General features: G+C 33.6%; 2 protein-coding genes across 3 annotated transcripts; one reads left to right on the top strand and one right to left on the bottom strand.

Annotated features, from left to right (window-relative positions):
- The first annotated feature begins 1,786 nt into the window (after nt 1-1,786).
- LOC147298889 (DNA ligase 1-like) lies at nt 1,787-10,776 on the top strand. Of its 2 annotated transcripts, none has more exons than XM_086241488.1 (17): nt 1,787-2,666; nt 3,034-3,150; nt 4,113-4,214; nt 4,294-4,410; nt 4,711-4,941; nt 5,025-5,119; nt 5,681-5,768; nt 6,209-6,340; nt 7,349-7,461; nt 7,793-7,894; nt 7,981-8,042; nt 8,289-8,360; nt 8,472-8,545; nt 8,652-8,708; nt 10,000-10,077; nt 10,216-10,293; nt 10,414-10,776. In XM_086241488.1, exons 1-17 carry the CDS (start codon nt 1,863-1,865, stop codon nt 10,492-10,494), a joined length of 2,403 nt encoding a protein of 800 aa, XP_086097614.1. In that variant the 5' UTR covers nt 1,787-1,862; the 3' UTR covers nt 10,495-10,776. The 2 variants fall into 2 exon arrangements, with proteins under 2 accessions (XP_086097614.1, XP_086097603.1); XM_086241477.1 differs by having other exon boundaries at nt 10,409-10,776.
- Nucleotides 10,777-13,372: 2,596 nt separating this feature from the next.
- Nucleotides 13,373-15,156, bottom strand: LOC147298888 (enabled-like protein (DUF1635)). The gene is made up of 2 exons (XM_086256846.1): nt 15,006-15,156; nt 13,373-14,781 (listed from the first exon to the last, which is right to left on the bottom strand). Exons 1-2 carry the CDS (start codon nt 15,054-15,056, stop codon nt 14,071-14,073), a joined length of 762 nt encoding a protein of 253 aa, XP_086112972.1. The 5' UTR covers nt 15,057-15,156; the 3' UTR covers nt 13,373-14,070.
- Nucleotides 15,157-24,871: the final 9,715 nt, after the last annotated feature.

The following is a 24,871-nucleotide window of genomic DNA, read 5'->3' as shown; positions in this document are numbered from 1 at the left end:
AAATGGAAGTTTTCCTTTTTTTTTTTTTGGTGTTCTTGGTGCCGAGCGCTCGGCGTGTTTTTTATTTAAAATGGGTAAATTGCAATTGTCAAGCAATGACAATTAGTAATAGTCATTTTTATGTTATAGACAGTTTCAAATTGTCACTGTTGTATAATGACAATTGTTGAGGGCTCAGTCAACAGTGCCGAGTGCTCAGTGCCTTCCGTGTGGCGCGCTTCTCATTAAAGTATATCAGACTGGAATTTCCTGTAGCACATGGACTGAGTTATCAGCCTAATTTATGAATTGGACTTTAACAAAAATAATCCTAAAATAAAACCAAGGGTATAATTTTTATAAATATTTAAGTTATAAATTATAAATTAATCATCACTAAATCTCAATCAGACTTAATTTAATTAGTTACAACAATATAATTTTAACTATGATCTCAGCACTAGTGCAACTTAAGTATGATAAATTATTATGTGTAACCGATACACCACCAAGTGATATAACCAATCCAACATGTCATAATATGAGTAAATATTATTAATACCCTACTAATATAAATATATCAACCAATAATACACTTACATATTAGATTAGTTACACTATGTGTCGGTGTATCGGTTACACTCAATAATATTGACTAGAGCAAATTACATTTTACTATCTCAAGTATACCTCATTTTTCAATTTGGTATCTCAACTTTAAAAAGTTATATTATAATATCTCAACTTTCATTATGTGTCAATTTCATACCTCCTTTTTATTTTTCGTTAAGAATTTTGTTATTTATTGATGTGGCACAAGCGGACTTCACCACTAAGCATTTATTTGGCTTTTAAAAATAGTCACATAGATTAGAAACAGAAATATGAAATTAACACGAAATGAAAGTTGAGATATTATAATGTAATTTTTTAAAATTGAGATATCAAATTAAAAAATAATACATAATTGAAGTATTAAAATATAGGCATAAATTCAATTTAGACACATAACTATATAAGCTATTTCAACGGGGTACATAAACTTTAAAATATTTCAAATATACACTCGATCTATTATCTAAATTGAAAAATGAATTTTTGTCCATTTATTCGTTGAGAGATCAGTTAAATGACAGCTTGGCTTTTGCTGACTGAGATTACTTGACAACGTAGCTCTATCTCAGTAAATATTTCCCGCCGAATGAGCGACACGGGCCCACAATTTAATAATAATAGAGAGATAGTGAGAGTTTGTGGGCCCGTGTCAGGGGTTAGGTGGACCCGTGTCGCTCATTTCCTGCCAAATAAGCGACACAGGTCCACCTAACCCCTGACACGGATCCACAAACTCATCATTTCTTTCTCGCTTGTTGAACACAAGTGAGAGATTTATATTCGAATTTGGGGAAAAACGTGATGTTTTTTGGAGACTAAATAGTCAGGAGAGCGTTCGACGAGCGGGAAAGAGGTGATGGGTGTGTGGGCCTGTGTCAAGTGGACATGTGTTGCTCATTTGGCGGGAAATGTATGCTGAGTTGGTGTCATGTCGCTAATTAATCCCCGTTAGCAAAAGCCAAGCTGACATTTAACTGATCTCTTAATAAATTGATGGACGAAATTTCATTTTTCAACTTACATAATAAATCAGGTGTATATTTGAAATATTTGAAAATTTGTAGACCCCGTTGAAATAGCATATATAGTTATATGTTTAAATTAAATTTATGCCTAAAATGTAATTCGCTATTTTTGACTGTCACCCTTAAAACTATTCAGATTACTATAGTACTCACTAGCCCCAGTGGAAGGCTTTAGCCACTGACTCTTCCCGCCAATTTTCTTCCGCAGTCTCATAGTATTCAGTAAGAAGAGAATAGCCATTGATGCTCTCACGCTCATGCTGTTGTCTACGTCTATGCTTACACTACTCCCCACCCTCTCTCAGCCGCCTCCGCAGCTCCGTCATTCTCTTCTTCCCCTCCAAACCCTTATCTTTCACTCCCATTTCTCTCTCAACCCCAAACCCTAATCGGGCTGCCATGTCCTCCTCTCGCCCTAATAATGCCTTCGAAGCTCTCATGAAGGGCTCTCGCGCCGCCTCGGACAACGCCAAGAAAAAGCCCCCGAAGTCTTCCCCCAAGAAGCGCAAGAGCCTAGAACCTAACCCCAAGCAAAACCCCCAATTGCTATCCAAACCCGAAAACAGTAGTCCAACCCAAACCCCAGAATCCAAGAAAGACAAACAAGGTCAAGAAAATTCTGCTAATGGTGCCGAGGTGGTGGTTCCAGCCGCGAAGAAAGTGTGCGCGGCTGCGGGTGTTAAGGAACAGACAGCGCAATTGAAGAGTAGAATTGATAAATTGAAGAAGAAAGCCGGGGAATTTGACCCGAAATCAATGGCGACTTGGGACAAGGGCGAGAGGGTTCCGTTTATGTTTTTGGCTTTGGCTTTTGATTTGATCGATGGCGATGCGGGACGGATTGCGAAAACGGATATAGTGTGTAACGTGTTGAGGACTGTAATGCACACTACGCCGGAGGATTTGGTGCCTGTGGTTTATCTTGCTGCGAATAGGATTGCGCCGGCGCATGAGGGGCTGGAGCTTGGAATTGGGGATTCTTCCATTATCAAGGCGCTTTCCGAGGCTTATGGGAGGAGAGAACAGGATGTTAAGAAACAATACAAGGTATCTCATGTGGGTTTTAGGGTTTATCATTCATTCATTCATTATTATGGTGAAGAATGCTTTTCTAGCACTAGTTTGTTTGCTGTTACAATGTATTTGTAAATTGTAATTTTGTCCATGATATGGTGTAGGAAGATGAAAGAAAAATAAAATTAATCCAAGAAAGTCAATAAAGCTATGCTCGACTTAGTTGATTTATTTCATGTTTATCAAGTCTGAGTTTCATGGAAATGATTTGATTTTGATGTCCTAGACCCTACTATTTTGTGACTTATGTGGGTTTTGTAAATCAGCAGTGTTTGACTTCTTGTTTACGGCTGCAGTTCCACTTTCTTTTCTGTAATGATAAATGGGTTCGAATTGATAGGAAATGGGAGATTTGGGAAATGTTGCAAAAGCAAGCCGTTCATCTCAATCTTTGCTTGCCAAGCCTGTTCCGTTAACTGTCACCAGGGTTTTCGATGCATTTCGTAGCATTGCTAAGGTGATCTATCTTCACATTTCCAAACTTATAATCCAAAATTTTAATATGTCGATGCATTGATTTGGATGCATCTTCTTGTCTTACCAAGAGTTGGTTTATGTAGGAAACTGGAGATGGAATATACAATTATGTTTTCTCAATTGAGTTTTTCTTTTTTTCTAGTCCTGTAATCTTTTGCTACACCATGTTAAATTACTTTGAACTTTATGTCTATGTTTGAAGTATGCATTTTGTTGAGAATTTGTTGCAGTTGCAATATAAGGTGGGGATCAAAGTCAATAAGAATAGCTTATTAATTGCCTTCAGGCCTCTTTCGTTGCCCTCAACACCATGCTTTTCGGTTTCTTTCTTTTCAAAATACTTTTGTATGGAGTTTTTGCTTTCTAGTTAAAACTAGAAACAAAAGGGCGATATATATTTTTTTTTTTTGAGAAGAAACGAGAAATTTTATTAAAATACAAAGATTAAAAACACGGGGTGGATAAGGAATCCACAAACTTAGAAAGAGATGAAAAAAAACAAACTGATCACAGAGAAGAAAAAACCTAAAATAACACACTACAAACTAGTCTCACTGCACAACAGCTAACAAATTCAGCATAATAGAAGAAATAGAGTGTGCCATAAAATCAGCAAAAAGGAGGTTTTTGGTCAATACAATATGATTGTGTTTCTTTATGTGGTTTATGAATCAGAATTCCTTATTATTTTTCTGATAAAAAATAATTGCTTGTTAGTTTTGATTTACTGTATTATTATAAAATATTTAGGAAAACAAACAATGTTGGTAGGTGATCTGTTATACTCTATTTCATATTAGCTGTTGAACTGTTTTCTCTTAGGCCATTTTACCCTACATCTATTGGTGGCAGGAGATATGAAGATGTCATGGGGGATAATTTTTGATGTTGTAGGAATATTGTTTTTGTAATTAGTTTGCCTTTGATTTCGAAATTTAATAGGAATCTGGGAAGGATAGTCAGGAGAGGAAAAAGAACCACATCAAGGAACTTCTTGTTTCTGCCGCTGACTGTGAACCTCAATATTTGATCCGTTTGCTTCAGGTTGTAATTTGGTCATACACTAAATTTCAGTTGGTAACTCCTTGTAGCCTATTGTAAGCTTTAAGTGGTTGTCTTGCAGACAAAGTTGCGAATTGGATTGGCAGAGCAGACTCTTTTAGCTGCACTGGGACAAGCTGCAGTGTATACTGAAAAACATTCTACACCACCTCCTCATATTCAGTCTCCTTTAGAAGAGGTGAGTTTATGTTCTTCAGATCAAATGATGCAATTGTACTTAAACTTCATAGCATCAAATTTTCTGGGCACTGACTTTATGATCTACTGCACAGTTTGCATATTTGAGTGCACTAACAGTTTAGATTATCTTTTTCTTTAGGTTTCTGGTTTGGAGAACAAAGACTTTTGGCTATTATAACATTATGCTTGATATTTGTGACAATTCAAGCAGTTTTAATTTGATACAAGCTGAACTGAATATGTGTTGGTGGTTTTTGCTTTCTATTTTCATAAGTTCTTTACAATTGTGTTTGATCAGGCTGCAAAGATTGTTAAACAAGTGTACTCTCTACTTCCTGTTTACGATAAAATCATCCCAGCCCTTCTAAGTGGTGGTGTGTGGAATCTTCCAAACATCTGTAGCTTTACCTTGGGTGTCCCAGTTGGACCTATGCTAGCAAAGCCAACTAAAGGGGTATCTGAGATTGTACAAAAGTTTCAGGATACAGAATACACCTGTGAATACAAGTATGATGGCGAACGTGCCCAGGTGATACTATCTAGTTAAATACAACTTGTAACTTTGTTTTGCTAGAGATATATCATGTGCTATAACTTTTTCATTCCTTTCAGATACATTACATGGAGAATGGTTCCGTTGAGATATACAGTCGAAATGCTGAACGAAACACTGGAAAGTTCCCTGACGTTGTTGCTGCAGTGTCGCGGTAGGCTTCTTGGTTGCATGGTAGTTCATATTGTATTTATGTGTGAGAATACCCAAGGGACTTAGGTACTCTAGAATAAAATTCCATATCTTGACATCTCTGTATAATAGAATTAGGGAACTACATAAATAAATAAAATAGAAACTAATCAAGCAGTTGTGCATTACTTGGTGTGTCAACGGGAAGTGATGGGTAAAAGAGTTGAGTGGTTACCGATTTAATTTTCAAACTACTTTTGGGTTCTTCGTTCTATTAGTTTGTCACAATTAATGTAACATGTAAAACATTGATGCACTGAGTAAAGTAAAATATTTGATATATCTGAAATATAAGACTTGCTATATGGGTGATGTGGCATCTGTTACTGTAAACAATGCGTAACTTAATGTTTGGAGTCTGGTGATCCGTGTTTTGAAGTTTTTCAAACCTGTAGATGACTAGTTAATTTGTGGAAAGTAATTTATTTATCATTAAAGAGCTCTATGGTTCCTGCTTCATGTTATCCGGAACACTAATTGTGCTCTCAACTTTTCAGTTGCTAATGTTTCTGTCAGCTTGCAGGTTTAAGAAGTCATCTGTAAAATCATTTGTTTTGGATTGTGAATTGGTTGCCTATGACCATGGACAACAGAAAATTCTGCCCTTCCAGGTAAAATATTTCCACATCACACTTCAGATTTATTTTTGTTTCGCAAAGCTTCTCAAATATTTTTATGATTTTATTATCATATTCTTTTTATAGAATTACATAAATCATAAAATTTTGAGAAGATTGGTGTGACAAATAATTTTAGGAATATATTATTATGTACTCTTCTTATATAAAAATGAACTTACGCCCTCATACCCACAACAATCTTGACCTCCCCCTCCTTTCAGTAACAACTATAAATATATATTCCTCTTGCGATATAGACAGGTAAATGAACTGTTCTGCTTTCAATTATTATGGATGCAAAAAGTTTATATAGTTTTCTGAGTGTTTACCTTTATTATTTAAAGCTTTATTTTTACACAAGGTACAGTATTTACTATTGATGATTGTTAAGTTAAGGTGGAAAGTATCTTTATGAGAAAATGTCATTGCAGGTACTCAGCACTCGAGCTCGTAAAAATGTGATCATGAGTGAAATTAAGGTTAATGTCTGCATATTTGCTTTTGATATGTTGTACCTTAATGGCCGACCCCTAATTCAGGAACAACTGAAAGTTCGTAGAGAGGTACAACTGCTTTCTTTCTTCTCAATTAGCTTTTAGAATTTACTGTTATTTTTCTACTCTACAGGAGTACATGTGTTTCCATAGAAGTTCATGATTTATCATGCCAAGTTGTGCATATTGTCTGACCGACATACTTACTGATTATCTACTGTAGACTAAAAGGAATTGATGTCGAAATTCAGTATTCTTTTATGTTGTCTGGAACGTAGGGAGGTCATTGGTTTGTTCGAGTGTCTATTTTCATCATGCCTGCTTAAGTTATTAGTTTATGAAGAAATTATTTTATGTGCACAATGGATAGCACAATGTTAATATGTTCCCTGAGTTTTTGCAGCAGGGAAATGTTTGCATTTGTACCTAACCAAAGTGGTAGTGCAGCTTGCAATGACATCCCTAATTTCCTTTAGGAATAAAGACTGCTGAAAAGTTTATTGTAGAAGTTATATTTACTGGCCAAAAAATAGGAAAGGGTTTTATTCTAGAAGTTTTGTGTGCATGTAGCAAAGTATTGGCAATAGTATTCTTCAAGAGTTGCCCTATTGATGCTCTACTTCTTGTACTTCAATTTCCTTGTATTACTTTCATGCGCCTAGAATGGGGAATGCGAGAAGTTTAAAGTGACAACTATGCTGTTACTCTAATTTCATTGTTTAGTAGTTTACTAATCTTAGAGGATAATGCCTTAGGGCATCAATATTTTTTAATAGTAAACATTAATTTTACTGAAATTGAAACATAAAGTGCAAGAAAAGACAGACAAGGTGTCTATCTATGCTCATAGTATCATTAACTCATTATATTGATAATAGGGATATTATGAGAAGGGCACCCCGTTGACTAAACTTTTAAATTTGGGTGTTCCAATTGTCAGTATTGTAGGTCTAACTTACAATAAAAAAAAAATCTGGATTTCTAATGTTTTCTGACCATTGTTCATGCTTGTTCAGTCATTACACCAGAAAGTAATAATATATTCCTTCCAACATGTGGGTACGTTGCCTTTTGCAGTGTCTTTATGACTCTTTTGCGGAAGAAGCTGGATTTTTTCAGTTTGCCACAGCATTAACATCAAATGATATTGAGGAAATACAAAAGTTTCTTGATGCTGCTGTTGATTCAAGGTATTCACTTTTTGCTTTTGATTTTTCAGCAGGCAAGTGGATATGAACTGATATATCATTAGTTAAAGTAATTCGAATTTTCTAAGAAATGTGTTTGTGCTGCATTTGGACTGGAAAAGTTGTGCACAATGCATTTGAAGGTGGAAAAAGATAATAATAGTAATAGACTTCTGAACAGATCCCTTTAGATTGCTAACATTAGTTGTGCTGAGTTGTTTTTGGTTTGTTTGCGGTTTGGCCTGATCACTTGCTTTCCAGTTTATTTTTTCTTATCTGCAAATCCTCATAGAACTATTACTCTTTTATTTTATTCATGCATCGTGGTTTGCAGTTCTGAGGGTTTAATTATCAAAACCTTGAATAAAGATGCTACATATGAGCCTTCAAAGCGGTCACTTAACTGGCTGAAATTGAAGAAAGATTACATGGAGAGGTAAGTGTTATAATAAATATTTGGCTTTTTACTAATCCTGATACATCTTTATGAATTTCTGTTTATTTGTTTGCGGTGCCCTGTAGTATTGGGGACTCACTAGACTTGGTACCTATTGCTGCTTTCAATGGCCGAGGGAAACGTACAGGTAACTGTAAATAGCATTTTCAGTTGAATGAAGGGGTACCCGTCCAGCCATATCTTAGTATTTTGGGACTTAAATAATTGAAAACTTGCCCCTTTCTCTTCCATGTAATAATGAAACCCTTTAAAGTTTTCTAGTCATTTACATCTATCACTTCTCTCCTCGATGTAATGGCCATACATCTATCTTTTCTCTTCTCCTCAATGTAATAATAATAATAATAATAATGATCCATCTGGTCTTCCTTAGGTGTCTATGGTGCTTTTCTCCTTGCTTGTTACGATAGCAATAATGAAGAATTTCAAAGCATTTGTAAAATAGGTAAGTGCAATGTGTTTGTGCATGTGTTCACAACCTTTTCAATGATTGCCCAGCATCTTTACCTATAACTGATCATTTTGCCTATATGTCCTCACTCCTGATGTAATACAGGCACTGGATTTTCTGAAAAAATGCTTGAAGAACGTTCTAAGAGTCTTCGTGCTAAAGTGATACCCGAACCTAAGGTCTGTGTTTCTCTCTTTCAGTCTGATGTTGCCACTGAAGCCCATTAATGTATTTGGCTTTATGGATTCTCTTGCTTGTTAATTATTACATTCTTTTCAATTGCAGTCATACTATCGGTATGCAGATACAATTGATCCAGATGTATGGTTTGACACCGATGAGGTAATAACCATCGCCTTTTTGTTTGCTGACTTTTCTGATAAGACTCCCTCCACACTTTGCTTTTGTACTGAGGTTTTTTTTTTTTGGCACATTGCAAGTTTAGAAGTTTTTGTCCCCTGAATGGAGAGATCAGTTTCTCTTTTAATTTTAAAAGGTCCCTCCCCATGCCCTGGCTGACTGCTAAAAAGAAAGAAAAACCCCAAATGAGGGGGGGAAAAAAAAAAAAAAAAGAGAGAACAGTATAGGAACTTTTGACTAATCCCTAAGAATTTTACATTATTGTTCGGGTAAGCAGTTCTGGATTGTGTAGTTGATGTGCCCAAAGTAGTTTGGATTCTTGAGCTCTCCAGATAGAACTGTTGAGCAACTCAATATAATAGACCAAATACAATATTGTTGTTAAAAAAAAAAAAAGTAATTATCAAAATTCACTATAGGAATGGGGTTGTTCTCGAAATATTTCCCTCATGGGGTATTAGTTTTTTGACATCGTTGCCAAAGGTTGAGATAGGTCAACTGTAATTCTCAACTTATTTGGACAATTTATAGAGACTATCAAAGTGGTAAAATGCAAATTTTTGGAAGAGCAACAGCATAAGCAGGAAAGATGGTATGAGCAGCAATTTTAGAACATTGCACTGTCCAGAGCATTTCTAATGCATGCTCCTAAAAGTATAAGGCTTGTAAAAGTATAAGATGGCTCAGAGGACTTAATCATTTATACATATCCTGTGTGTTGAGCTTTCAACTTCTTTCCAAAAATGCTGAATTTTGCATCTTGAAAAAAGGTCGAATGTGAGCCAATTTTTCAAATTTGCAGGGATTGTCAGTTTTTTCTTTTAGCTTCAAAAAGATGTGATGATTAAATTTTGTGGTTTTGCATGCCATGTTATAAAATATTGTCCACCTTTACAGATGCACGTGGGCATTTCTCTTTCCTTTTAAAAAAAATAAATAATTCAGATAGAATATGCTGGTGATATACTGAATGAATTAGCAAACCTATTTTACCAGATGCTCATTCTTGAGCACTTAGCACCAATTATGGGAGGTTTAATATCTTGAAAAATAATGAAATTTATTGCTGGGTAATCTCTATTGACCGGAAATTTTCTTTCTTAGGAAGTTAGAAGGGTAATGAAATTTTAGAACTGCAATTCATCTGTTGAGTTGTCAAAACAGTGAAACTTGGGAAAGTTACATTGGTAAGTCTGAACATGTTTTTTAAGTGCTAGACTTGTTGGAGTAAAGCTTCTTCTCATCATGCCTGTCTGGTGTCATTTTCTTCCAGGTTTGGGAGGTGAAAGCTGCGGACTTGACTATTAGCCCTGTTTATCGTGCTGCAGTTGGCATAGTGGATCCTAATAAGGTTCAATGAATTTTATTTTGTTTGAAGTTTATATCATTTTTCTTTTCATTATATTATTCTATGATCTGCTGTCAATTTGTGGAATGAAATATAGATCATGTGTTTTCTTCATCTAATTCCTTGTATAAATGTGACTAGGGTATTTCTCTTCGATTTCCACGTCTTCTTCGTGTTCGTGAAGATAAAAAACCAGAGGAAGCTACATCATCCGAGCAGGTGAAAATTAACTCTGGTTGTCTAATCATTTTGATTCATTATTTTGAAGTCAGAAAGTTATAATTTTGAAATGTTACATTATATGTATATCCATTCCCTTACACTTGTTCTGAAGTTCAGGTTGCTGAGATGTATTCTGCTCAAGCTAACAATCATTCTACCAATCATTCTAACAATCAAGATGACAACGAAGATGATTAAAGAACAGACTTGTCATATGTAACTCATTTATGGAGATGCCTTCTGTGCAGTGGCGAAGACATGGTGTTTTATTGCTAATTGTAAACATGATTTCTGCAAATTTAAATTACAAGAAGATGGTGTATTTGGCCGGAGGGTTTGTTTGGTTTCGCCAAAATTTCGGAGGTCCTTTCTTTTAAACCACGAGTCTTGTATTTAGGTAAGAGTATAAGGTATTGGTTTGGAATCCTTAATTTGAATCCCGAAATTTGTGGGTTTGAGCCTTAATTTTGATTGATTTTGAGCTAATTGAATTGATTTTTATTTAATTAGATCTAATTACTTTAATTTAGCTCATAATTTAAATCAAATAAATTAATTGAAGAAATTTGGCGAATCAATACCAATTTAAGCAATAAACCATTTCAGGACCGTTTATCCTTCAATTTAGCACTCAAATTGACTGATGGGTTTTTCAGACGTTGCCATGTGTCATCTCTGGGGACCGCTTTTGTTAGCCAGTCATGCTCCACTAGTATTTGACCGTTAACCAAAATTTCGTTGTCTACAATATTAGAGTTGACCAATATAGTATAAATTTGGCTAAATTTGTTTTAATCTCAGGCTATCTTGAGTTTTCATCTCTTTATTATTATTATTATTATTTTTATTTTTTTGCAATAATCTCTTTATTCATTTAAAAAATCTATATGGATTTGTGAAAGTGACATATTTCATATTGACTTGAAAAATACCGATATAAAATTTTATAATTCCAACTGGTTTATACGAATTAGGCCAAAGTGAGTCAAATTGGCCGGTTGCCCCCATTTTTAACCTATACGGCAATACCCTATGATTTCAGCCTATATCCTTGACCACTTGAGTCAAGGAGCATGGGTTAATGGATTAGCATATTTAACGAGCACAAATTAGGATATATGATTTTGGATCGAAAGGTCTATTAGCTAGCTCTTCTTCGGATCAAAGGGTTACCAGCTGAAGAATTACATATTTTTCAAGTTACATGCTAATCTTTTCTTTATAAGTTGCTGCATGTTTCAATTGAATGTCGGTGATTCTATGGATATCAACAAAAAAAGGTAGCACCACAGCTCCACATATTGACATTTACTTACAGAGATGACTTTGACGTTTTGAACTCTTCAACATGCATTAAATATGCAGATAAAACATATTTTATCTGCATTTCATATTTGCATAAGCACCGTAGTCTTGTTTACATGTTAACATCTGTTTCATGAACCTTGGCCTAAGAATGCGATTCCTCCATGTTACTTGGCAGAGGAATGAGGTAATCAGTAATGTATAGAATGGTTTGGAAGTCTACAGCTAATAATAACAAAGAGGACTGAGACAAGACCCTCCTCCCCTTCAAAAGGGATGGGAGGTCATGTCTTAATTCTTTGAACCAAGAGCTTTGGTCAAGGGGTCACCATCTAAGCCTCTGCCGTGTTGAACAAACAAACATGAACATAGCCAACCCAACCCAAGCCACCTCTAATGGTTTTGGATTTTATGTCTTATTTTTCAACTGGTTTTAGGTTTCATATTGCCTCCAGAAACTTGAACCCATTTTGATTTATTGGTTTGTTGTTTAGTGGTATCCCCTTCACCTGCGTTGCATGTGCTAGCTGATTTTGTAGTGGGAATCAAATTATAAACACACCTATCCTTCATGAAAGTTTCAAGGCCCTTGTTTGTAAATGTGAAATTTCTTGTTTCTTGATTTCTTATTTTAATTTTAATTTTTCTTTTTCTTTTTCTTTATGCCTATTTTTTGATACTCGATATAGAGCTTTGCTTTGAATCGTTTTGTTCACACGTGCATGGTCAGTTATCAATCATTGATGTATGTGAAACATGTTATAAGTCTATAATATCTATATACCTCAACATTGATGCACATGAATGACATGATCTATAGAATTTTTATACCGTAACCAAACCAATTTTTTGTCATTTTTTTTAACTATTATGTTAAAAAGAGACAATTTTCTATCATTTTAAATATGAGACTCAACATAATTATGTTATCAATTTCAATTAACATGACTCATCATCAAGCATAGGTCACATCATTGATATAGATTTGAAAAGCCTATGAAGTTATGTTTTTAAATTGGTTGATGACTCGAAGGATGGACCATAAATGACAATCACAATGGCTTATAAGGAATTTTCTTTCCTTAGTTGTTAACCACTACAATACGTTAGAACCTAAACCATAATTTTATAATGTTACAAATCGGATAGGATGAGGCTAAGATTGAAGTGTTATTATTGCTATCTTACAAATTGTATATTTGAAGCATAATTGTTCTTGACAACAAATCATATTTTACTAAACAATAGAATGACGCTTGTGCATGGGCCGGCCTATTGTTAGAATAGACCTTTAGAAGGCTTTTACCAATGCACATGTCTGCATGTGGATGAACAGTAGTGTTGTTCTTTTTACTTGTGGACCTAGGAAACAAGGATTGGAGCTGTTTGAGCTATAAGTAGAACCAAAAATTGCTCAACCACTTTAGTGTAGAAAACAATGGGTAACATTATATAATCAAATTTGATGGTGGCATAAAATGAAAATTGCACTTGGGTTTCTTGCCTAACTTAGAATAATTCAACCTCAATATTGAGTCCCAACTTTTACTTGTAATAGTGAAATGTTATAACCATCACTTGAAATCTCTCATTGGCTCATTGCCAATGAATTAGGAACTCCAAAGTCAACTCAGCATGTTGTAGCAATGAAATGCTATTGGCAAGTAGGATAACCTGCAATTATATGCTCCACTTTTGAGAGATAAAGGTTTAAGCTGAAATTAAGTATAAACAAGTGAGTGGGAGCAGATTAGAAAAAAGTGGCTTTAGTTCATTTAGATTTAGAATTAAACCAGAGAAGAGGGAAATTGATGTTGAGAAACATGGGGTTTGGGATTGGAGCTAGTCTTAAACAATCATGCTTCCCTCAGAATATATATAGATATAATCATACATCACACCAGTAGCAGATCCTGATTCTGATCTTTGGGTTCCACTCAACCCGACAAGGCTGGCCTCTTAAACCTTTCTGGTTGTTGGCCACACCCATCTTCTAACTTCAACAACTCCACACCTATAATCTTAATGTTTGATGTGAACCATCTCACTGTGACTGTGTCTCTCTCTCACCATTACAAAGTTACACACACACACACACACACACACACACACACAGAATGAACTATTACTTAGTGAACTAGTTTCAAAGTTACATTTTACATCCCACAACAATTTGGAAAAATTCAGGTCCCTCTTTCACATCATGGAGCAAAACTAAAATGTGAAAGGGAAAAGAAAGGAGACAAATTAAATCCCCACAAACAAGCTCTCTCTTAGTACTCCTCTCAATAAGTTAAACCTGGAATAAGCTTCTTTCCTAGAACAAGCCTCTGTACAAATGCTAGATCAGTCACATACCCACATGAAATTTTCATAATTTCATCCTCACTAACCCTTTAGTTGTATTAGATTTATAATTATAATTATAAAAACTGTGAAAACAAGGGGATTAATCTTTAGTAGTAGTAGTCAGTGGAGAACAACCCTTTGGAACTTGGTCTCTGAAGGAGAGTCAGAGCCTTCACAGAGAAGTCTTTTCCTGTTGACTATGCCACAGTTGGTGTTGCAAGTACCATTAATGTTAATCAAGGAGGAGTCTTGGTGGAGGAGCTGTGTTGGCAATGGTGGTGGTGGTGGTGACGGAATGGTCACAGGGGGGATCTCAAAGGACTCAAGTGGTGGTGGTGGGTGTCTCCATTGAGGCAGTGGCCCAGCCAGAAGAAGGGTCTGAAGTAGTGGGCCAGCTTTCATCACTGCCTGCAAGAGCTTCCCTTTTTCAGGCAATGGCTTCTCAGGCACTAGCTCCACTGTTGGGTGTGGTGGCAACTGGGTTTGCTGAATTGGGTCAATTACTGGAGAAGAGACAATGCTTTCCTCACAATCTGAAGAAGAGAAGCCATTGTTGGAGTCAATTCCCCTTCTGGGTTCATCTTCAATGCTTGAAATTCCAGACAGAGGAGCTGCTTGCTGTTGCTGTTGTTGTTGGAGTAGGAGTTTCTCAAGGAGAAGTCTATGGCATTTTTCTTGTGCTTCATCTCTTTCTCTGATGGCTTTGTTAAGCAGATCTTTGAGATGAACTAATTGATCATCTCTCTTTCTTAGCTCCTCCTCTACTGCTGCCCTTGTTTGTTCAAGCTCCAAAGTTGTGTACAACAGAGATTGCTTCAACTCTTCTATTGTCTGTATGATCCAAACAAACAATACCATGAAACTTTAAGCTCTCAATTTGCAAACAGAAGCACACTAGTTGCATTAACAAAGATAAAAAGAAAAAAGAAAACTCTTAATACCCATTAATTAGGCTTTCAAATTGTAGAGAAGAGAAACCCCATTATGCAATTTAAGGACACAAGTAGCTAGTTAGTTACTAAACCCCTTTGAAGCTGGAAAGGAAAATTGTTTACCTTTCCTTGGCAGTAGTATGCCCAGCTGCTAAGAAGAGGGTGGTTGTCCATGCTGCTACTCTGGTGTGAAGAATGGAGGCAAGGTGTATTGGGAGAGAGAGAGAGAGAGAGAGAGAGAGAGAGGTGAGAAAGGGAAAAAGAGGAGGGTGGGGTTTTTGAGTGGTTCTTCTAGCTCTTATAACAAGCAGCACAAGTCACTGTTTTCTTCTGTTGTTTGTTGCTTTTTTTCTCTCTGGGGGTTGGACAAAAGCACAAAAGGCCAAAGGGCCTAGCAAGGCCAATTCCTATATGGCCTATTCTCTCTCTCTCTCTCTCTCTCTCTCTCTCTCTCTCTCTCTCTCATATTGACATATTCTATCTCTTTCTCTCTCTCTTTCTCTGGTAGTCAGTCAGTCAGCCACTGTTAAATGCATATGGGCTCTCTCTCTCTCTCTCTCTCTCTCTCTCTCTCTCTCTCTCTCAGAGGATTGCACAAAGAAGCGCGGGGAATCGTAAATCAGCGATAAAAGCGGGAGCAAGAAAACCAGTCTTACTCTGTTTTACTTTTCTAGCCACTTACACATATATGGGAAGAAAAGAAATGTCACATATCTACCACAAAAAAAGAAATGTGACATCAAATTTTCTGAAAAGTCTTTTACCTCAAATTTTTTAAAGGTTTTAACTAAAACTTAAATACAAAAAAAAGAGCTTGATAAGACACCCTAGCTTATGAGTATTCTTATGCATGACAACTGAATAGTAAATTTGTATAGATAGATCGATGGCTGAAGTTGAAGGAAGCAACCATGATAATTTAATTATTTTTAAATTTTGGGTCACTTTCAGTCCTTGTAGACTAACTAGCAAAGTTTTCAGGTTTCAAAAATTGAACTAAGGGCCAGTTTGGTAATGCTGTGTGAAAAAACAGCTGTGAGGTAAAATAGTTGTGAAGTAAAGTCAGCTGTAAAGTAAAGCAGCTGAGTGTTTGGTAAAGTATGTTTTCAAAAGTGCTGTGAGTGCAAAAAACAGTATCAAAGTGTTTGGTAAATATTAATGTAAAAGTGTTGTAACTGTGTATAATTACTAAAATAGACATGATGTTAAAAGTGTCTTTCACTTATTTATTTGGTAAAAATAAAATGTGTTTTACTTGTTTTTTAAATTTTTGGCTACAAATTTTTATTAGCATTAATTTTCTAAGAACAACATTATTAAATAACTATGTCTATTATTTTATTAGGTATATTATAATTTTAATCGTGCAAATAAAATATCATAATTAATTATCATAATATAAAATATAACTAACAATAGACATATTTTTTAATTTAAAATAAAAAAATTAAAAATATAGAAATCAATGAGGATATTATGGGTAAAATAAAATATTCATTGTTCCTGTGATTCACTGCAGCTTTCAAAAGCACCTAGAAACCTGCTTTCTGTTTTTGTTGTGGGAAGTTGAGAATTGTGAGAAAAAACAGTTTTTAATTTTTTTACCAAACACCAAAACTGCTGTAGGTGATTGAGAATTGTCATCCACAGCAGCTTTTGGGTCTTCCACCGCAATCTCAAACGGGGCCTAAATCAGTTTTATCGAACAGTGATCCAGTTACCTTTTCAGTCTGGTCCTTAATCCTTATACAGTTATACTAGACTTGATAAAAATAAAAAGTTTGATTTGAAAAACATTACTACTTAAAAAATAAAAATATATGGCACATATATTTCAAAGTGTTAATTGCACCAATACTCCACTTACTTCTTTCAAAATTTCATATAGTCCACAAACTAAATTTTATTACAATTTGATCCACGAAATGTTTGATGTGTCCCAATTTGATCCAAACCGTCAACTCATGTTGAACTTTTGTCTATTTCGGCCACATGAATGGATAATTTTGTCCCTCCAAATTAGCCCACATGTGCGAGACGTGGCCAAAATAGATGGACTTTTAACATGATTTAATGATTTATACCAAATTGGAACACATTAAACATTTTGTGGATCAAATTGTAAAAACAATTAATTTGTGGACCGCAATGAGATTTAAAAAAATATGTGGACTATTAGTGCAATTAAGTCATATTTCAAATTAGTTGGCTTCATTTTTTTATTAGAAAATTAGGATTAAATATCAAATATCAATAATTTTTCAGCAAAGCACTAAAACACTAATTTTTTTAGTTTAGATACTAACCTAGAGCAATACATTTTAGATTAGGTCACAAATCTGTACGAAATGTGAATTTTTTTGACACCGATCGCTCGATCAAAGTGCCTAGCGCTCGGTGGTTTTCCATTTATTTTTTTTTTCGATTTGCTATGTAGTTGCACAACTGTCAAACAGTCACAAGAGTTTAATGTTTTTTATTTAGGCGCTCGGTGGTTTTCCGTTATTTTTTTTTTCGATTTGCTATATAGTTGCACAACTGTCAAACAGTCACAAGAGTTTAATGTTTTTTATTTAGGCGCTCGGTGGTTTTCCGTTATTTTTTTTTTTCGATTTGCTATATAGTTGCACAACTGTCAAATAGTCACAAGAGTTCAATGTTTTTTATTTAGGCTTGGAGGATGAAATTCTATAACCTAGAGACTAAATATTAAAGTTTAAGCCTCACAAACACTGAAAAAACAACAAATCATTAAAAAAATTGTGACTATTGAATAGTTACAGTTGAGTTTGTAAGTCATTAAAAAATTCTTCGGAGTGCTCGGTAGAACCATATTTTTTTAAGTTCGTATCCATACTGAAATTTAGTATTTAAAGTGAAATAATATAATAATTTTAGTAGTTAAAATGAAAAAATATTGAAATTTGGTATCTAAAATCAACATACCTTTTTTTTTATTTGGTTGACTTGATATCTTATTTTGGAAATTTTCATGAAATGAGCCAGTTTTTCTTTTAGTGTCCATTTTATATCTTTTTATCTTCTCAGCAAAATAAATTTCTCAAATTGATTCTTTGGGTCATTTTTTAATCCAATTACTTCTCATATTATGGTGGTTGATTGTTCATCACACCTAAAAATTTGTCCCTCATTAGTCATTAATAAAGCACTCAATAATTTAAAGAGTCAAAATTATAAACCTTTTAACTGAAAAGTCAATAAAGGGTTTACCAGCATTAAAATGAGTCATTTCATCTCATCTTATTTCACTGTTATATTAAGTGAAAAAAATTTCTAATTGCACAAATTTTAATTGCATTTTTATGTAATAATATGTCTAATTATTTGACGAGAGATTCGAGTGTAAGTTACCAAGGAATTAAATTTCGGATTTCGAAAAAATTTCGATGGAAATTTCGAAGATTTTTTAATTTGGACAAAAATTATACGGAAACAACGGAAATTATTATCAAAATACGAAAAAATTTTAATGAAACTTTACCATATGTTTATTTAACATATTATCTACTAAATTGATAAAAAACATTGAAGAAACCAAATTATATTGTATGTTTCATGTAATATAAGGTGAATATAATGCGTGCTGGAGCAAATACTGTTAAATAAAATTAGTATAATGAATAAATAAAATTAGTACATTCTTTATATTGTATAATTTAATTATACACTAAAATCTAAACCCTAATACTCTATATACTCTATATACCCTAATACTTTTTATACTCTATATACTCTATATTCTTTATGATATTTGGTTTTAGGCCCTTTAGGATACTTTTAATTATCTTTTTATATAGAAATGTATTAGAGTTTAAGGTTTAAAATAACTATATGAAATTTAGGATACTTTTAATTATATATATATTTTTTTTTCCTATTGCCCAAAGGCCCCAAATCCCCCCCTCCTTTTTTCTCTTTTTTTTTTTTCTTTCTTTCTTTACTTTTTTTCCCCGTGCCTCTCTCTTCAGTCTTTTTTTTTTTTTTAAATATTTCTTTCCATTTTTCCTGTGCCTCTCACCCAGCCAAGATTTGTCTTCACTAAGTGTAACAACCCAAATTTTGGCTTATGGTAATTTTGTTACTTAAATTTTTCAAACTTGTTTTAAAGTTTGTTTAAAGGAATTAGAAATTTCTTTAAGTTTATTTTAACTAACTTAGATCTTTGGTTGTGGTTCTAGAGCTTAGTTGTGTGGAAATGAATTTTAGAAAATAAAAATTCAAGAATTTGGCGATTATTATTATTTTTAGAATTAAATTATGAGAGTAGGATTTTTCATAATTTTTTTAAAGCAATTTGACTATTTTGAGGTCATAGGAAATTAGTACTCATTAATACGAGTCCGTAGAATTTTTCGATAAATTATTTGGAGTCTCGAGCTATTTTTTATAAATTTTTGAAGTTGGAAAAAATATAAAATAGAAAAATCTTGTTAAATTTCGATAAATTTCAAAAATTTCGATGAAATCTTCACAAAAAATTGTTAAACATGTATTCAATTTCGGAACCTCAAAAAAACGAAATTTAATACTTGAGTATAACTTCCTTAAAACATTCTTACTTTTCTCATGCACGTGGGCTGCCTCAGCCGAACACAAAATCCTTTTTTTCTTCTTAAATTCTATCTTTAATCGATTGTATTTGAAATTTTGAATACCTTATATTGATTTTTCTTTCTTTTTTTTTTTGTCTAATATTCGACAAAAGTACTGCACAAGCACTAAAGAAAATTATGGCTTTAATTGCCACGTTCCAAATTGTTTATTGGCCAATGCTTTCCACGTGGAAGCAAATGATTTGGCCTAAGGCCATACAAGTCTAGACTTGTTACTTGTTCGATTTATATTGCACAGCAAGAGGTTTTGTCTGAACAGTATCGGCATAAGAATCTAGAAACTGATTAGTCTTCATTAAATATTGGTTTAATTAGTATATTTTAATATTGAAGTCATATTGAAGTAATTTAAAGCTAATATTAGGTAGGATTCTTTAACTTTTAATTGGAAATTTGAAAGAATTTTTGTTTTCATGGGTTAAAAAATTTGTTTTCAAATTGACCTAACCTACTTGTGGTTGTCTCATGTTTCATCTATTTTCTTTTGTCTATGGAATACTTTACAATTCTTCCCCTTCATGGTCAATTATAGTATAAAGATATATTTTTAGACTTTTTATTATGTTATGTTCTCAAAATGTGGATTAGAACATACTTTTGATGGATTTTGCAAAATTATGTCTTTTTTTTTTTTTTAACAATACGAAAAAAAATCAAATGCAATGATGAAGGTTCGAACTCTAACCTTAAGTTGTGGCAGTAAATGCTTTCTACATTTGGAATTGACCCATTTGCTTCATGCCTTACTTTTCATTTCTAAAAATTCGTAGAGAGGGGAAAAAATGCATTACAACTGTTTTGAGAAAGGTGTGTTGGTCTTGCTAGCTGGGTAGAAAGGGATTGAAGCAGAATATATGTCTAATGGCCTAAAGAAAGAGAAAGAAGAACAACTAGCATGTCTTATTTGACAAACACAATATGTTATTGCTAGGAGCCTAGGTATCATGTTTTCTCAAAGATCTCGTGGCACTCACCTTTGACTTGAGGATTTCTTATTCAAGCATATATGTGCATGAATTTCTTGCTAAGTATAGTGAACCTAAAGGCCTTAGCATATATAGATATTTGTTGTATTTCTTAAACGAGACGAATAATGTAATATTTTCTGATCATATAATTTGAAGTATAAACAAGTCATTTTATCATATAGTGCATCCGAATCACACATTCAAATTAAAATCAACTTAATCAACAAATATTCATATATCACACTGTGTCACAAGAGAATATTTTTGTTCTTACATATTTTTAATTAAGTTAAGTATGTTCATGCCTCATTGCCTCCTATGTTGGTGTATAGAGAGAATGATGGTCAAGAGCTACTTTCATAGTGGCCATTGGTCAGAAAAAGGAGCTGGTAACCAAACTTTTCCACCAATATTTGGCATTTGCCCCAAAGAAAGGTACGGACCCTAAACCTTTCTCTTTCTGCACCTTAAAGTCCTCCTTCAAAGAAAGCAGGGAGGCTTCCATTTGACTAACTCAAGACTGTCGCACCCAAAATATTTTATCAATTCACCTACAAACAATTTGTACATACACTGATCGATACACACCCTTTTCCTTTTCAGATCATTTGGGACACGTGTACGGCTAGGAATCCAAAGTCATTATCATCGATTGTGATATGTTGATAATTATGTTTCCTCTTGTGGGTTAGTAGATTCGAATATTCGATTAATTAATTAATAAGATATTTTTAGGGAAATATAGTTTTTATATATCGAGAAAGGAGGGGGAAAAATCCATATTAATAAATAAATATATAACCAAAATTTGAAAAAGAATAAGATGGGGCGCCGAACCTTTATGTCCCATCTGTGGTGCGATTGTCTTTGGCATTATGTTTCAGCTGCATATGTATGTAATGTACGATGCCCTAGGAAGCTGCAAATTTAAGCATCAGACCAACTTTAAATCCTATGGACACCTTCCAACAATCCAACTTTCCCACTCTTTCTCAACTTGAAGAAATGGGAGGGCACTAGGGTATACGCATTCAATTCACTTATTTGTCATTTTCTTTTATCACACAGTTCCACATGTATATATATTGTTAGATTATAATTTAGAATTGTATATTATAGAATTATATCTAAATATACGATTATAATGAGTGTGAATAAAATTAAAATTACGTTAGAAAGTTAAAAAGTTAGAAAGGTGGTACAACAATTTACAATATATAAGCTAAACAATCTATTACTAATACTATTAAGGTCTTTTGAAATAAAACCTCACAATCTTGTATTGGACTTATGTGGTTCTTTGATGGCTCGACTGTCCAGTCTATTGGCTCACAGTTTATAATTTTGAGAAGCCAAAGCATATAGTCCTTTTTATTTTTAAGAAAAAACCATGTCATTATAGTCTATGCAGTTTTTTTTTTTGGCCAATTAGTCTATGCAGTTTATGGATGAAAATACATAAAAGAGAACCAAAGGAAGGGTGTCAAAGCCACAAACTTGAGTGTTGTTTTTCTCTGTCTCTCATGCAGGCATGTTATGAAATAATAATAACAATGATAGACATGTCATAATACTAATAATTGAATTAATTATACCAATTAATGAATATATATATAATATCAGGAGATTCAGGACTAATTAAATATTCCTAGTAGCTTCAGAGTTGAGACCCATCTTAGTTGCTCTCTGCAGAATGTAGAAATCTTTAAGAAAGTCCTCACATACAAAAGGAGGAGACAAGAAATATCATTACAATATTACTTTTACCAACATAAACATGCATTATACCATAATCCATCAATATATTAATACATTATTTATGTATAGTGCAGTATGAGCATCAGCTCCAACACAATTTTTGGTAGGACCCATCTTCCAGATTCTTACACTTGGACCCCACATTATCTTATTTGCAATGCCTTGTAAATCAAACAAGCATTAAGTTGAGCCAAAGGGCTATGATCTGGTTGGCAACATGGAGAGCACAATTCTAGTGTTATGTAGTGACTGCTAATGAGTTTGAACCCACAATAAGCCTACAAGGCGCGCAGTATGCTTGCAATTTCTAAACCAAAAAAATGAATTTCATTATCGAATTCCTTATATCGTGGACATCCTTAAATGAATCATATTAGTATGATTCTTGCACCAATATTATTCCTAATTTAATCACATAAGTTTATTATTCGGGTGAAATCAAGTTCAATAACTTCAGTAAACATATGTAAGTGTGAGGTAGTGTTACATACTGTTAGTGGACCACTCACTTATATATATAATGTAAATTCTTATGTACTCTTCTAATGTGGGATTCTTTTTTGTAAGAACTAAGGTTGTCTCTTGCAAAAGTAGTATTCCATTGTACATGGGTAGTCCGGAAAGCAGCTAACTGTGGAGTCTAGTTTATATAGAATCATAGTACTATATATTGCAGGCAAATGCATCAAAGTGATTCTAAAGCTTCAAGAGAACCAAGTAAATAAACATTGAAAAGAACTAACGAATTTCTTTTTGGACAGTTAAGGAAATTATGTGTTTGGTAAAAGGCAAAATAAGGATACCACAAATATATACCTTGTTAACACAGGTCATTTGTAAGACTTTAACTTTTCTCATACATACAAAAGGGATTTATAGATTATTCATCCTTATATCACACGAAATTGACTGCTTAGGATCTCGAGTACACAATCTAAATGAATTGAGTACGGATTCTCTTATGTTTTTGTTAATAGGATTAAATACAAAAATGATCCACGAACTTTACTATGATTCTCAATTTAGTCTTTTAAATATAAAAAATGTCAATTTAGTCCACGAGTTTTCCAAATTGTATCAAAATAGTACAAATATTAACTTTTATCCAAAAAATTAACGAAATTAGTCATGTGCACAACATATGATTGCATTTTTAAGGATATTTCAATCAATTCATCACATTTTGGCTTAAATTTTTTTTATGGAAGTTAACGTTTGTACTGTTTTTGGTACAATTTAAGAAATTTGTAAACTAAATTGACACTTTTTATAATTAATGGACTAAATTGAAAATCACAATAAAATTTGTGGATTATTTTTGTATTTAACCTTTGTTCATATTATACTTATATTTAAAACTACGTACACTTAACACTTAACGTGTAATTGTAGTTGTATGCCCACCCCTATTTGTTTGGTTTTTCTGGTTCACGATTTAAATGCCCAACTCTATTTATTTGGGCCTAAATCGTAATTGTATGTAAAATTTTCCCAATAATTCCTTTCATAACTCAGTTCAAATGAAATAAATTTGATTCATTAAACGTAAGCACAGAATTGTGATCGTATATATAATTAGGGGTTACATCAAAGGGGAATTAATTAACTGGATTCAGTTTGATATCAATTGGATGATCACTCAAAGAAAGTCATTGGGCCATATGCATATATATATGGAGTGTGCTTAAGTCACCAATAGTGGGGTCCTAACGGCTAATACCTGTCGGGTGGGAACCCCAGAAAATTATGGATGCCAACTTTGTTTAAGCGTGTGGGTCCATAAATACAAAGAAAATCTAAAGATAAATTAAAAATGGGTCATAGACTCATAGCTAGCAAGCAAGCAGAGAAGGGTATCCTCTTTTAGTCTTTAGGTGGGTCGTCAATTCCATCTCAAATCATATCATGTTTTTGCAGATCTTTGGAATCCCAAGCGGTCGTTATACAAAAGTTAAAGCTTACTTCAACTAAGTTCATATTATATTGTATTAGTCTGTGATATTTATTTAATTTAATTTCAATACATCATATAGTTTATTGTATAGTACTATAGGTTAAAGCTTGACACAAAAATATGTATGGGGATCGATGTACAAAACAACTAGTTTTATTCTGTGTGCAGCTGCAAATTAAGCCAACAGAGTGACCATATATATTTGCTTCTTGATATGTAAAACTAGGCTGCAGCCCTACAAGTGCAGTCTCATACTGCATGCTAACAAATAAGTACTGGAGCATGTGAATTAGAATGTTTCAAATTCAAAACCTCCTGCATACAAGATTTTGATGCTATGTTAGAGTGTTAGACGGTTATTAAATCTGTAAAGTAAACTATCAGAAAATTAACTAACAATGTATATTAAACTTACCTTTAATAATGTATATTAAACTTAATATGACAAAGAGAGCATATATATAGGCCAAATTAAGTGTCGACAATTATCAAAATAATAGTATAACATGTTATAGTGTTCATCGAGTCGTATAATTAATAAAAGAATAGCACTCAATATAGCACATTATTCTTAAAGGTATTGTGTGCAGGTATGGTTAAAGAATGTACGACTTGCTAATACAATATTGGACTCCAATTACTGAACAGGTTGAGTGCTCAATTACTTTATAAAAG

This window comes from Dryas octopetala, chromosome 1 (assembly GCF_963921425.1).
Source record: "Dryas octopetala chromosome 1, drDryOcto1.1, whole genome shotgun sequence".
NCBI lineage: Eukaryota > Viridiplantae > Streptophyta > Magnoliopsida > Rosales > Rosaceae > Dryas > Dryas octopetala.
This window is presented reverse-complemented; position numbering and strand designations above follow the sequence as displayed.

Coding starts and splice junctions, on each gene's coding strand:
- LOC147298889 (XM_086241477.1), top strand. CDS start 1,863: ATGCTCTCACGCTCATGCTGTTGTCTACGTCTATGCTTACACTACTCC. Junction 8,546..8,651: donor AAGTGATACCCGAACCTAAG/GTCTGTGTTTCT, acceptor TTTCAATTGCAG/TCATACTATCGGTATGCAGA. Junction 8,709..9,999: donor TATGGTTTGACACCGATGAG/GTAATAACCATC, acceptor ATTTTCTTCCAG/GTTTGGGAGGTGAAAGCTGC.
- LOC147298888 (XM_086256846.1), bottom strand. CDS start 15,056: ATGGACAACCACCCTCTTCTTAGCAGCTGGGCATACTACTGCCAAGGA. Junction 14,782..15,005: donor CATACTACTGCCAAGGAAAG/GTAAACAATTTT, acceptor TGGATCATACAG/ACAATAGAAGAGTTGAAGCA.